Source organism: Oncorhynchus masou, chromosome 31 (assembly GCF_036934945.1).
Source record: "Oncorhynchus masou masou isolate Uvic2021 chromosome 31, UVic_Omas_1.1, whole genome shotgun sequence".
Classification (NCBI taxonomy): domain Eukaryota; kingdom Metazoa; phylum Chordata; class Actinopteri; order Salmoniformes; family Salmonidae; genus Oncorhynchus; species Oncorhynchus masou.
In genome coordinates, this window is record NC_088242.1 from 87,886,204 (window position 1) to 87,901,755 (window position 15,552).

The window sequence follows — 15,552 nt, forward strand, 5'->3', positions numbered from 1 at the left end:
AGTTCTTCCCATCCTTATCGATTACCTTCCTGATCATTGACTTCAGGGCGCGGTTGAATCTCTCGACCAGCCCGTCCGTCTGAGGATGGTAAACCGATGTCCTCAACTGTTTCACCTGCCACAGTTTACAAAGGTCCGCCATAATTCGGGACATAAAGGGGGTCCCCTGATCGGTAAGGATCTCCTTTGGAACCCCTACCCTGGTGAACAAGAGCACTAATTCCTTTGCAATATTCTTGGAAGCCATCGTCCGAAGGGGAATGGCTTCTGGGTAGCGAGTGGCATAATCTAGAATGACCAGAATGTATTGGTGCCCTCTGGCGGATTTGGGTAGTGGGCCCACTAAATCCATCGCTATCCTCTCAAACGGTGTTTCGATTATGGGGAGTGGCACTAACGGGCTTCTAACAGCTGGTCGGGAAGCTGTTAACTGGCACTCCAGGCACTCTCCACAATGCCGAGCCACTTCAGCTTGAATTCCTGGCCAGTAAAACCTCCTTACAATCCGGTCTCGGGTTTTATCGATACCAAGGTGTCCACCCAGAATGTGCCCATGAGCTAGATCCAGTACTGTCCTCCGGTACCGAGTGGGAACCAACAACTGTTCCACCACATCAACCCCTATTTTCGAGACTCTGTACACCAAACCCTTTTTCATGATGAAGTGGGGAAAACTATTAGGCATCATTCCAACATTTATGGGAGTACCATCTACAACCTGCACATCTGCTCTGGCTTGCTGCAGGGTTGGATCCTGGTTTTGGGCCGTCCCAAAATTAGTCAAGGAACCTGCCAGGTCTGCGGGTTCTAGATCGTCGTCCTCTGGATTCAGACCGACCCCAGCCCCACTAGTACCGGGCTGTTCGTTATCAGCGAGGTTTGCCACTTCATCCTCCTCCTCCCCTTCTAGCACTTGTGATGTTGTCCCCCGGGAGACCTCTTTTCCTGGCTTTGGTTGAAGGCCCCATGCTTCTTCCTGCTTGGTCAGGGTTGTTGGCTTCTCAAATATGCCATTCTTGTGGCCTAACTTCGCAAAGTTAGGAAAGTCTCTACCCAATATTACATCATATGGCATCTTTGGGACCACACCGACCTCATAATCCAGCAGACCGTCCTCTGTTTGTATGCTCACTAAGGCCGTGGGGTACAGACGGGTATCCCCATGAATGCATGTAACACTGATATCCTGTCTTGTATCCAGTTTATGATTCGGCACTAGGCTTGCAACGACCAGGGTTAGCATACTGCCGGAATCCAGCAGTGCTTCAACCTCTTTCCCTTCAACCTTCACCCTGCACATATGTTTGTTTCTTGATCTTTCAAGTACAGTGGTTACAACAGGACATGCATACCGTATATCATCTTCATTTTCACCGAGGTTACATTGCATTGGCTCTTCTTTAATAGGGCAGTAGGCTGCAATATGTCCTGGTTGATTACAATTGTAACAGATAATAGGGGTTCGGGGGGAAGAACCCCTCGACACTCAGTCCCGGTTTCCGTTTTTTCCCTTAGTGTCTCGGCCTGATTCTGATTCTTTCCTCATGGCCCCACGCTGCTCTCTTCCCCCTCTATATGCTGGGACAGCCTTACCCTGTCCGCTGGTTTGCCCATGCCTGGGGAACGGGAATCTTTCCTCCAGTGCCTGCTCAGCTGTTCCTGCCATACAATACCGTTCAACCAGGCCCACGAGATGGTCGGCGGAAAGTACCTCGTTCTGGCCAACCCATCGTCTCACTTCTTGGGGTAGACCTCACTGAAACTGGTTGAGTACGATGGTCTCGACGATCTCGGCGGATGACCGGGTCTCTGGTCGCAACCATTTCCGTGCCAGGTGAATCAAGTCGAACATCTGTGTTCGTGGGGGTTGTCCCGGTCGGTAGGACCACTGGTGGAAGCGGTGTGCCCTCACGGTATTGGTCACTCCCAGTCTAGTCAGGATCTCTCCCTTTAGTTTATCGTAACTCCAGGTCGAAATACGCTTTTTGAGTGTCCCCTGCCAGGTATGGTGCCAGAAGCCCTGCCCATTCTTCTTTTGGCCACTTCTCCCTCTCTGCCGTCCTTTCGAAGGTGGTAAGATATGCTTCCACATCATCCTGCGCTGTCATTTTTTGAAGAAAATGATTGGCCCTCTGCGTATTTGCAGCTGGTAATTGAGCCCCAATTTGGTCCGCTAGACCCTTTAGGCCTTCTCTTAACTCCCGGGTGTTTCTCTCTTGCTCTCCTCTGAGCAGCTGGTTGGTGCGGTGCTGGACCTGTAACGTGTCCTGATACATTCGCATTGCATCCTGATGAGCTATTTGTTGAGCTCTAGTTGCCTCTTGTTGGGCGGCCGCCGCTTGTAGCAGGGCCTGTATGGCTCCCTCCATACTCATTTTCCTGAGAAACTGTCCTAACCAAACAAAGCCACAAAAAAAACCTGACTCCCCTTTGGAGTGCTAACTGAACATTTTTCTTTTTCTTCTACCTAACCAGTGGTATGGTTAGTCCATGTCTGCATCCTCCACCACGTGTGGCAAACCCCTTCAAGGTTTGTCACAAACTAAGTGGTAAACTGTCACCAAATCACCCAAGAATGAGAGTTCTTTCGAACAGGACAGTACCTGTGTGTTTGTTTCTTCGTCCTGGTCCACCCAGGCCGTAGGCGAGGTCAAGGATAGCAGGGTTCGGTACACGAATCGGGTTCTCGGTAGGTCCAGGTCCAAACGCCAACAGGTAAGTCCAAAACAGTCCAGCTCATACACGGTAAATCCAGCCAATCTCTATTGTCTCTTTCTCTATTGTTCATAGATCCTTCCAGCACTCTCTTCTCCTCTTCCTGGTTTTTCTTGACCCTTTATCTGTGGGTTGGCTCCACCTTCTGAGGGTTCCCCTTGCTTCTGGGACTTGTAGTTTTGGTGGTTGGCCATTTTGTGATCTGTAGTTCTGACAGGGGTGGCCATTTTAGTGATCGGGCAGAGCCCGTTTATTAGTTCTGCTCTCACATATCTGCCATTTACCACTCGACCCCCTTCTTTGCCACAATATATCATAACGACATTTTGTGACTTTTAAATTAATAAAAGTAAAATTTGTATAATGTATACTGGCTACGGCATCTCAAAATAGACAAACAGTACTATTGCCGCCTTTTTCAAGCAAAGGTCTTTTAAGGAAGTATGTGAGCACACTCGTTCGGTTCAACTAACCGAGTTTGGTTAGTCGCCAACTGAACTGAAGCATGCTGACACCTTAAGCCCACTCACACATGTACACACACACACACAACCATTTAAAAAAATGCATTTAACCTTTATTTAACTAGGGAAGTCAGTTTGGAACAAATTCTTATTTACAATGACAGCCTACCCCGGCCAAACCCTTAACCTGGACAACGCTGGGCCATTTGTGCACAACGCTATGGGACTCCCAATCACGGACGGTTGTGATACAGCCTGGAATCAAACCAGGGTCTGTAGTGACACCTCTTAAGACTGAGATGCAGTGCCTTAGACCGCTGCGCCACTCGGGAGCCCTTAAAACTGGGCCCATGCGTTTCCATGACAGCTAATATTAGCCTTTCTGTTGATAGAATCATTCCTTAACACGTTTTCATCTTTAATGAATATTAGGCTAAAAGGATCGACACAAAATCACTTGGCTAATGCCTTTAAAAGCCCCAAATGACCTAGTAAGTGCTGTAGGTTTGAAATGAACAAACATGAAGTCACGCAATGTGTCTACACGTGGAAAAGTGTGTGGGTGTGTGAGTGAATATTGCCCCGCACAGCTGTTCCTCTACATACTAATGGAGGGAATGATCTGTGACACAGCTCTCATTAGCATGTCTGACTGCCAGGTACAAAACACAACACAGCTTGTCAGTACACATCAACTGTGAATGTGTGTGTGTGTGTGTGTGTGTGTGTGTGAATGTGTGTGTGTGTGTGTGTGTGGGAGGGATGTGTCAGATATGCATGACTCTGTCAGTGAGTCAGTAGCGTGCATGTTTCAATGTGTACATGTTTTTCTGTGATTCTGTGTGTGTGTGTTTCAGAGCATTTGCAGTGTGTGTGTGTGCGTACATTTGTATGTGTGTGTGAGCATGGCAACATCTCCCATCTCTGCGTGTCTGTCACAGTGTGGCACACAGAGGATGACACATCCCCCAGAAGGTTAACTAACTCCACGCCTGTCAAAATACACTCCTTCCATATCCATCTCCCCACAGAGCCCACAGTCAGACACACACCCCTCCCCCATCTAGACACACTCTCCTGAGGGCGGTGCGATTGGGAGCCAGAGGCATCAAGAGTTCAACGCCTGGGACACACACACACGGACACACACGGACACACACGGACACAAAAACACCCCCCATCCTCCTTGCCTAAAGCAACTGTGGATGTAAACACACGGGCTAGACTCTGTGTCTGTGAATGTCTCCATGCTATAATATCCCTGATAACACACACATACACAAGGTAACAGTGGAGTGGACGGCTGCATCCCCCGCACCAGATCCAGTGTGGGCTGCTAGGTATTTATAGAACAGCAAAGGAGAGGAGCCGACATCACTTCCCTGAGACAGAAACACACAGAGAGATAGAGAAATTGAGAGACAGAGTAGGCGTTGATGAATCATACTCCTAGAACTGGAGGGTAAGATAGAGAACACTCATTTACAGATGCCTCCCCTCTCTTTTCATCCCTCTCTCCTCTCATTCACCCACCCCCAACCATCCACACATAGCGAGGGATGACGAAAGCCTGTAGGTCATGGCCTGCTACGTCTATAATTATAAAAAAGGAAGAGGAGTGGGGCGGCGAGATGCTAACATAACATAATTTAATGATTCTGCAGAGGGAGACTCACAGTCTATGTGAACTCAATGACAGCACCAACACAGTTATGGTAATCCAAGCACAAAACCTGTGTGATGTCTAGAATACCATCATAGCAACACCTTATGCAACCCTAAACCCAACATTACTGGGGCCTGACATATTAAACCATTATGCAACTGTAATACAACCATAGTACCCAGGGGTTAAGTAGCATTGGATTTCCTGCTAACCCCATTGACTTATGGGAGAAACAATATGATGCTAAGCATCATTCAGCATGTAAACACTGCAGGAAAACCCCACACCTCCGCCCACTTACACCACTAAACCAATAAAGAGGGTGTGTGTCCTGAACGCAGTACACTGACCCCATTTAGCCGTGTTTGTTTGTTTAGGAAACACATGAGCTCATTGCTGCATCTTCTAAGGACTGAGGCTAAAAACTCTCAGCGGTATATTAGTACTTACTAGCCCTAGAGAGAGACAAGGCTCTGTACACATCTCCAGTCCCACCACAAAAAGAAACGACAAACTGTTCTCTATGGACAGTAAAGCTCCTTTAAAACAACAACAATACCACAAAATAGTCACATAAAAAGGAAATAGGATCATTGTGAACCTCTGATGTCTTGTTAAAATAAACGGAGCACCATGCTTCACTGTGGAGAAAGTGGCAATTTGGAGAACAGACAGGCATAACAACAGATCCACTTCATGTGTAAAATATCATGAGAGATTGAGTATGACAGAAATATGACAAGTGATTTCAGATTTAATTGTGGGCCTATGGTCCACTTTAGTTTTCTGAAATAAAATTCCTCAAATGTGTACAGTATTTGAATCAAGGGCGAATGGACAAAATGCGCTTTAACTTTTGACAACTAAATGCATGTGTCCATTTGGTTGGCTTGCTTACAAAGAGTAAGAACCTACTGCTAGGTGTCCCTGTGTCTGTCCCTGTGTCTGTGTCGGCCTGTAGGCTTTGTTGAAGGTGGTAGAGAGCAGGAAGTGAGGGGTGGGACTAATGGACCTGGTTTAAGTGTAAAGAATGTCCTCTGAATGAAACCAACTTTCCACCTTGAGGGAGCTCAGCTTACTATCCAGTGAGTCAGAGGACAAAACTAGGAGACTGCATGGCCATATATGGTACACAGACTAAATAAAACCTGCAAAAGAGAAGCAAAAGCCCAAAACATGATATATATCGCCATCTAGTGGACATCTAGAAACCTTCAACTAAAATAGAGCAAAATCAAATCCTGTTTTTTGCACTTAGAAATATTTTAAAATAGACTTTTATGGAAAGTTGATCAGTGTAATCGGACCAAATCCTGGTCTGGTCCTGAGTAGAGCAGGAGAGGCGCATGCCACTGCCTGGTGAGCAGTGCTCGACTTGGGCAGGAGCACACCGGAGCTGAGTACTGGCACTTAAAATATTCTACTGCATCGCAGTGCTTGAGGCGTCACTAAAGACCAGGGTTCAATCCCAGGCTGTGTCACAACCGTCCGTGACCGGAAGACCCATGAGGCGGTGCACAATTGGCCCAGTGTTGTCCGGGTCAGAGGAGGGTTTGTCCCATCGCGCTCTAGTGACAACTTGTGGTGGGCCAAGCGCCTGCTTGACTTCGGTCCCCAGCTGGATGGTGTTTCCTCCGACACATTGGTATGGCTCAAGCGTCAAGAAGCCGTGCGGCTTGGCAGGGTCGTGTTTCGTAGAACACATGGCTCCAGTTGCAGCGATGGGACAAGACTGTAACTACCAATTGCACATCATGAAATTGGGGAGAAAAGCAGGTAACAGTAAAAAAAAAAAAAAATCACCAACTGCTCCTGTTCCTCTTATAGAATAATTAGCTCAAAAGTATTGTGGCGCTCCTGCACCAATATAAACAATACCAGCACCCAAAATGAGTACCGCAACATATTTCAGTCCTAATCAAACACTGCTGGTGGCTAAATTAGGTCACACTGGCAAGAAAGGGAAGGAGTTCAGCACATAATTGTATTTACATAATGATTCTCAAGCCATGTGTACAGCTGTTTCTGAAAGGGTGGGACTCAACAGCAGCACCCAATTCAAACCCTCTGTAACACCAACAACAAACACCGGAATGTTAGAATAGGCAAGCCATTTGTTTACCTGGCAGGCTAAACCATTGTGACTTAGTACAAGTCGTCCTGTCACCCCCCCGGGTGTACGTTTTGGTGTTTACCCTAGCACAACACAGCTTATTCAAATAATACAAGCTTGTTGAGTTGGTTATTTGAATCAGCTGTGCAGTGCTCGGTCAAAAAACTAAACAGACCCCATGACTGAGTTTGGGAAACCTTGACCTAGTAGGCATAATAAGAGGCGTACCCTGCTATAATCACAGACAAGCCTTACTGTAGATAAAGCTGTACATGGAATTTGAAACTCCCAGATGCTATTTGGGTCAAATTAACAAGAAAATCTCCTGAAATCCATTTTTATGCCTCAATTTAAAAAACTGATTGCATTATAATCAGGGATTTAACAATCCCACGCAAGCATTTATACACAACAGGTCTTTTATTACAGTTCGCAAACATGTTGAAATGTGGAAAATAAACTTTTGACGTTTGGAAAATATGCATTTGAACTTTTAATGTAGACAGTGATTTGGCAGTGGCACTATGCTGCCAATTTAGTTTGATTGCTCAATAGAATAACAACAAAGATGAATTGTCAATGTTTTAATACATTTGCGTGTGAGCCCTTGGAAGAAGATTGCCTAATCAGATTTTTCCACAACTCGGCCATCTTGGGTTTTAGGCTATATGACCTGCACACACCTTGTTACCATTAATCTATTATTACACCCCCGTGTGGCCAAACACTGTGTGAACTCATCTTGTATGTTGAGCTCTTCAAGTATACCATACTAAATAGAAAGTAGCAAGTACCCTACTATGTATCAACATCAAGTGAACAATGTTCAGATTTTTATCTGCTACAATATTTACTGACGTGTTCAGTGTCCAAGAATAGTGGTCACCGTTTTTACCATAAACAGATACCTGCCATTTCAGTTGTCAGAAAATATGTTTTGTTTATTGGGACAGTGCACGACACCTCAGCTCTTTCAAGAAGTGTGTCACACCTGTCAAACCCACTGGCCACGCATGGGCCTGCAAAGCTTGGGCGGGCGAGGTGAGAAAAAATAAATAAATTGTAGGACAGAGGGCACATCCCTCTAAACTGTGAGCCCCACTTTCCAGTACCCCAACATTTGGCCTCATGAGAACAATGGTATGCAAGTAACCCCATACACAAACCTCCAGTAACTTGCTTTGGTTAAATTTAACTACGCAGGACATGCCCAGGCAAGACTTTCAAATTCAAATCATGCATAAAAAAAAAACAAATTAGGCTAATTATGGAGACATACAGAGCCCAAGTTGGAATGGTATTTAGTCATGTTTATGAAACGGCAACTTCCAAATGCAATGAACCAAACTAAAAGCGAAGTTAAACTTTTATTAAAAAACTGGAACAAACCAAAACTTCCACCAAATACAGTTTAATGGCAAAAGTAAATCAAACAATCATGGAAAACAAGTTGACGTTGAAAGGCAGTTTCAATAAAATAAAAGATCACTTGAAAACAGAAAAGCATACAACTGGTTAAAGCTTGAATAACGCAGGAAAAAAAGCCCTGTATTTATCAAAATTACAGCTCACAGAACATTATCTTCCGACCAACTGAATCATTTAAATCTTCCCTTTAGTTTGTATCACAATTCAGATTTTATGGTTTAATGTCTGAGGGCATGTATAAATAGAGGAATGGGGAAAACACATTTATCAGTCCTTTTTCCCCTTAGATCCCCCAATTACACAGCAATCTTTTTTGTAATCAAATGCATTGCCAGCACATGACCACTTCCACATCTAGAAGGGCATGCTTTATCTAATAGTCTGTGTAGATTTAGAACAGGACTTGTGCATGTTCAAAGTTACATTGTTTCTTAGAACAGGAGTGTAGAAAGACTGGAGGGTCTATTGGGAATCAAGGCCGAGCCTTACGCCCTGATCATGATAAAATGACTATGTTAAAAAAAAAGAGAAATGGCAAGCATGTATTAAGCAGAGCATTAAACATGGCAGGAATTTGCATCGTCACCCTCAACCATGTATGTGGCACACTTGAAGTAGACCAACATAACCCACAGATCATTAAAACATTCAAGAATTGGTCAACAAACTTCCTGTACACTACTGAACACCCCCCCAGCAAAAAAAACACAAAAAAAACTATGGAACAGGTTATTTTTTGTCACAGCAAGAAGTCTACTTTTCTACTGGCTAAGATAAAGATCTAAGTGACAGCATAGAAATTAAATTACAAGAACCAAGGAGATAGATTATCTCCTTCCAAGAACAAACGTGTAGCCTTCCCAATATATTGTTTAACCCCCCCAGTAAGAATGGAAAACAAGCACCCCTTCACCCTTTTCAGTTTACTTGTGACCCCCCTTGCTGGTTTTGAAGGAAACCTGCAGGACCTTGTCTCCAATGCGGTAACCGTTGAGGCTGGCGATGGCCATGGCGGCCTCCTCGTAGTTGGTCATGGTGACGAAGCCGAAGCCTTTGCACTTGTTGGTGTTGAAGTCTCGGATGACCTTGACATTGGTGACGGCTCCAAACGGCCCGAACATCTGCCACAGGATGCCCTCATCAGCGTCCTGGCCCAGGTTGTAGATGAAGATACACCAGCCAGCTGTGGAGTTCCCCTGAGCGCTAACCGTAGACATGCCGCTCATGTGGTCCACACTCATTGGAGAGAACCTGCCAGTGGCACAGAATGACGGTTCTTCAAATGCAACTCCACAGATGTCCGTAAAAACATAAGTCGCAGGCCTGTTGTCCAAGGAAATATCTGACCAAAGTACTAAAAGAGACTATAAAAATAACTAATAATTCAGGGGTATAAGTCTTTGGGATTCTAGTCTTGACTCCCCAGGATCACAAAATACCCTTGTTTAACAACAGGGCACTAGTGCTGAGGGATTAGTGCTTTTCTAGGTTGGTTCGATTTAACATTTTTTGGAAACGTTAATTGAATTATAAAATCAAAACATCAGCTTTTTAATGGAAATTCCCCAAATAGTGAACATTGAATTACCAAAACATTGAAAATATTCCATTGTCTGTCAGGTCTACATTGGGTAGCCCAGACTTCAATAGAAAAGGAAATTACTACTGGAAAGACGTAATATTTCAGTTGTGTACATCACTTAGTTTTCATTTGATTACTATTATTGATCTTTCCTTAAAGTCACCATCTCAGCTCTCGCAGTATCAGCCAAACATTCTCTGTGCTCCCCATACATCCCATTTAGTTAGGCTAGCCGCAGAGCTATCTGACCAAATAATTTGACTCATTTGTCAAAGATGGCAAGGCTTAATTTCACCAACTGTCCCTCTCGTCGTTGTGTACATTCCTTTCTACCGCAGTCTATGCGGTCTGTGTGCATCTAATGCAGCAGGCAGAAAAGTGCAGCCATCTCCGCTTGTGCCGAAAAAACAGGTGCAATGGATTATGGTCAATCTAGTTAATTACCACATTTCTGCACTGAACTAGGTTGAATACTTGCTCAATGAAAACTAAAACTCCCGTCAGCCCAGTGTCCAACAGTTACTGATTTCTCTAGAGAAACAGAGTTGGGGTCACAAAAAACACATACATTTCAAGTAATTGAACTAACGTCAGTCAGTTAAATTACCAAAAGAAGAAAATAAAAAGTTGAAGTGCTCAGCACTACCGGTCACTGACATGGATTGTGTGTGTAGAGCAGTCAACCATACCTGAATCTCTGGGCCTGGTGGTGTACTGGACCTCCAAAGCGCCGGCCCTGGTTGTGGTAGAGCTGGTTGATGAGCTGGGAGTTCTTGGCCTGGTTGGGGCTGGCAGCAAATTTCACTGTGATGGGCTCTGAGGCACCAGGGGGTTTCTGCCCATTCAGGTCTTTGATGGCGTCCTCCGCCTCGGCCCGCTTGTCAAAGCGGATAAAGGCCACACCCCTGGACAGGCCTGAAAAGCAAGGGGATGAAATGGAGAAGTCATTAATGGAATAGGGTGAAGATGCTATTAGACACTGATTTGAAGTCTGTTGAAAATGTACACGCAAATAGTTAGGATTTTGAGAGGGGTAAAGTCTAGCCGAGTGGTATCCTTGGTGCTCATTTAACTGATTATACACAAATATTTCTCATTCAGGCTGTGCCTGCCTGACTACCTACCAGAGGCCTGATCGACCAATACACGCGAGTTGATGATGCGGCCATAGCGTGTGAACATATCCTCCACGTCTTTCTGTGTCATGGTCTTGGGCAGCCCACTAATGTAAAGATTGGCATCCTTAATACCGTCAGAGCTCGGCCTGGCAAAGGACACCTGATGAGGAGACGGCAGGTCAGTTTCCATTGAGTGCAATTTAAAGGAAAAACAATTTTAAAAAACAACAACTTTAGAATCAATTTGACAATATTACACACATTTGAAAAATAAAATCAGATTCAAAATGCCCAAATATCTCGCATTGAAATTTTCAAGCAAAATAAAAGTACAAAAAACATTCCTATTCTGATAATTCAGTCACATTGCTGAGCCACTATTTAAGTAATAAAAGAAAACCCTAATATTAAGTAAAAGGTCTGTTTTAAAAAGTTAAAAAGCTATAAAAGGAAAATAGATGTAATTGCGAAATTATGCAGGGCTTTGATTCGGCACAACGTCACACTCAAGCAATAACCAGTAGTGTTAAATAAAAAAACAAACGTAGTCTGAACAAGATGAATATAGGCTTCAGTATAAATATGTGCCGAAAATAAAACCATGTCAGGTTAACCGCACACGCAAATTGCTTAAATCAAAATCGCCAAAAATGATAAATTATAGAACAAAAATGTTAATTACATGATTAAGTAAACATGTTACCCAAATACCTTCATATCCTTTCGCAAATAGACACTTTGCAGGAGGGCTCGCCCTCAACTGCCCAGGGACTACTTGAGGAACATATCACATCAGTTGAAACATGAAAACAAAAACACCTTATTGCACGTTACCTTGATAGTTTTAGACTGTAGTCTCAGCCCATTGAGGGTATTGATAGCCCTTTCTGCATCACTAGCGTTAACATAGTTAACAAATCCGTACCCTAAACTGTGGCCTAGAGAAAAAAAAGGAAAAACAACAAAATAAAATAACAAAAGTTTGTCCATTTCTACAGATTGGATACCAGTCTTCCACGGGAGATATCGGTACACGGCATGCATTTTGGCAAAAACATTTGCAAAAGAAAACATTTTCTGCTAAATATGGCTCAAGAAAAAGAAAAGAAAAGCTGATCCACATTGAAAAGTCTAAATGAAAATATCTTTCTTCTTAAAATAACAATGATATTAAAACGTTGGCATTCTATCAAACAAAAATAACACTAAATTGAAGGAAAACAATTCTTCTGTTTCCAATAAATATAAAAATGTGAAACTAAAAAGACAAGAGAAAACTACATAAAATTCCATAATATTGGGTCCACAAAAGAAATGCATTTTAAGATTGGGTCTACATATGTTGTAATCACCAGATCTAATAACACCCAATGAAATAAGAAAACATCTGCAAAGACCATGAATAGAATTCCCAACAACCACCATTTAAAAAAAGAGACACTAAAGTAAAGTTTAAAGAACAGATTCAACAAGATGTATAGCACAGAAAAACAGGAGTTGAACAACATCCCAAAGAAAAAAAGTCAATCTCTGATCCCAACACTAATCAGCGAGTCTGCAACACACAAAAATAGTCTTAGCATCTAAATACATTTTCATAAGATTGAGGGGGTACACAGGAGTTATATACAAAGTAAAAGACAACTGCGGTAACCAGCAAATACCGCATTGATTTTACAAATTAGTAATCGAGACAGAAAATCTTGGTGAAGTCAAACAAAAATATTTGATGTCACAGACTTTTGTAGTGAAAAACAAAAGAGCACATGTGCAGACAAACAATGAGAATTCCAGGGCATTATTTCTCCTCAAAGTAAGTGAACCGAGGTCAAAAGAAAAGGGGTTGGACTCACTCTGGTTTTTGTGATAGGGATTACCTGCCACTTTATCGCGGATGAGTTTGGCAGACTCCACCTCGCCGATGCTGCTGAAGAGACTCCGCAACTCATCCTGACTCATGTTTTGGGGCAGGTAATTGACAATAAGGTTGGTTTTGGCATCTTTGGGCTCATCTTCCATGTGTTCGTCGTAACCGTTATCATAAGCGTCTTGCTACAATTTCAGGAGAATGGGATGGGTGTAAGTAAGCCGTTATAAAGACATCTAGAACTTTATGAAAGATGACAGTTAACTGGTTCTGTTCTTAGAGAATGCTGCCCATGTCCCAAAAGAACAGAAAAACAAAACAGAATGCTTCTCAAAATAAAGCCAAAGTTAATCTGTTGATTTACCTTCATGTTAATCGAACCCTTACTGACATGCTGTTGTGATTCCCTGTTGTCACCCTGACAACTCTGTACCTCACACACCTGCAAGAGTAAACACTGGGTAATTCACAATCCTCTGCTGTAGACAACAGAGCACTTGACATCATTTAAAAGACCCCCCCCCCCACAGATATTTCGTGTCCATTTCACAATAATACAAACCATCTGTGCAACAGCACAATATATAGCCAACAACGAAATAACTTCAAAACATTTAATAGAGCGACTCACTTTGAGGTATCTGATGTGTCCCCTTCTGACTGCCATGTTGATGCTTCACAGACGTGGATTCTGAAAATATGGGGGGGGTTACCTTAGTTACCTGAACCTTAGTTATCATGTTCATGATTTGGTTTCCTTTGTTGTGTCCTACTGAACACCACGCAGAGGGCTTGACGACTAGGTCTAACGGAATTTATTGAACCAGTGTCATTCATTTGGAATGTGTTCGGTCAAGGACGGGTCTCTTGTCTTCCTGGCTTGATGATACTCAAACTGCCCCCCCCCCCGAGTTATCGAGTTAGCTCGATAAATGATCAAATTGCAAAGAGGACCAAAACAATATGAACTATTGTAGCTAATCAACTAACGGTAATGTTCGGTAGCTAAGTGCAGCAATATAGTAACGTCGTTAACTATCTAGCTGGCTATTACAAGCTAATGTTAGCTTACTAGCTAGCAAGCACTAGCAGCGTGGGCGTGACAACTTTGGACAACGCAAGGACTAAATGAACTCGCTAGTAACGTGAGCTACGAAGCTATCTTTGGTAATAACATAACGTTACATACTTACGCAGTTAGCTAGCTAACATTTTCTAGTAGAATAAGGTTTAGAAACCATGTCTTGAATTGGTCAAGTTATACCACAAAGAATTAGGTATTTTGTAGCACAGATATTCTAAACAGTCTTTGGTAGTAGCGTTCGCTAGTTAGTTAACGTTACTACTACTAGGCCGGCTTTCTGGACCGCATGGCACATAGCTAGCCAACGTTACTATCTAACTAACGTTAATCTGCGAACGAATGGAACGATTGAACACTAGACACATTGGGAAACGTACCTGCTTTATTGATACTCCTGTGATTAATAATAGGCCAAAACGGACCTAAGAAAAAAATCAAAACAAATTAACGGTATCCTGGCTAGCCAGCAATTTTTCTCTTCGTCCAACAAAAGCAAACACTGGTGCTGCGACTAGCATGCGCGGACAGCAGACGTCACAGCTTCTCAACACACTAAACTCCGCCCCCTCCCCAAAGGCGGCAAAGTGTTTTGTTGCAGTTGATTGGGTTTGATGGTTGTCCTTCAAGCTCATTTTATCAACTCCACTAAAAGGTCTGCAAAATACCGAGGTTAAGTTGATTTTATATTCACACATTCGGACATTCAACAGACATTCGCCAAAAGCCATTTAAAAATGTAAACATCAATAACTCATTCACCGTTTGTCACAGAATCATCATACAAGATATGATTTATTATATAAATGTCTAGCATACTTTAACAGCCTTTGTTTTGAGTAGAAATTCCATTTGACTTGATAGAAATACATACAACCCATAAAATGCCATTGTAAGCAGTATACATACATAACTAATTCACCGTTTGTCACAGAAACATTAAACTAGGTATGAATTTTTCTGTAAATGACTAGCATACTTTTTACCTTTGTTTTGAGGAAAAATTCCAGTTTTGATTTGATCGAGGGCATGTAGTCCATCTATAGGGCGTGTGGTCACAGTTCTAACGAGTCTGTTATACCCTATTAGAAGGGGCCTGGCAGAAAATTCTGCATCTTCAGTCATAATAAATTAGATTACAGAAAGAAACTACGGGATGAAGGGGTCAGGCCTGACTAACAAAGAAGACCCGGTGGATGGATCTTGAGAACCAAGAGGATCAACATGGACATTCCACAGGGGAGATAAGGAAAACTAAGAGTGAACCATAACATACACTACCATTCAAAAGTTTGGGGTCACTTAAAAAAACAAAAACACTTTTTTTGTCCATTAAAATAACAAATACAGTGTAGACATTGTTAATGTTGTAAATGACTATTTGTAGCTGGAAACAGCAGATTTTTTCATGGAATATCTACATAGGTGTACAGAGGCCCATTATCAGCAACCATCACTCCTGTGTTCCAATAGCACGTTGTGTTAGCTAATCCAAGTTTATCCTTTTAAACGGCTAAT

The 15,552-nt window shown here is 42.9% G+C and overlaps 1 protein-coding gene across 3 annotated transcripts; it reads right to left on the reverse strand.

The window, feature by feature from the left end:
• Window positions 1–8,312: 8,312 nt before the first annotated feature.
• On the reverse strand, window positions 8,313–14,566 carry LOC135524702 (ELAV-like protein 1). 3 transcript variants are annotated; one of them, XM_064952462.1, is made up of 8 exons: window positions 14,415–14,566; window positions 13,585–13,644; window positions 13,318–13,395; window positions 12,964–13,138; window positions 11,921–12,024; window positions 11,093–11,246; window positions 10,658–10,883; window positions 8,313–9,637 (listed from the first exon to the last, which is right to left on the reverse strand). In XM_064952462.1, the coding sequence occupies exons 2-8, from the start codon at window positions 13,618–13,620 to the stop codon at window positions 9,310–9,312; spliced, it is 1,101 nt and encodes a 366-aa protein (XP_064808534.1). In that variant the 5' UTR covers window positions 13,621–13,644; window positions 14,415–14,566; the 3' UTR covers window positions 8,313–9,309. The 3 variants fall into 3 exon arrangements, with proteins under 3 accessions (XP_064808534.1, XP_064808533.1, XP_064808535.1); XM_064952461.1 differs by having other exon boundaries at window positions 12,940–13,138; XM_064952463.1 differs by lacking the exons at window positions 11,921–12,024; window positions 13,585–13,644; window positions 14,415–14,566.
• Between the last annotated feature and the right edge of the window lie 986 nt (window positions 14,567–15,552).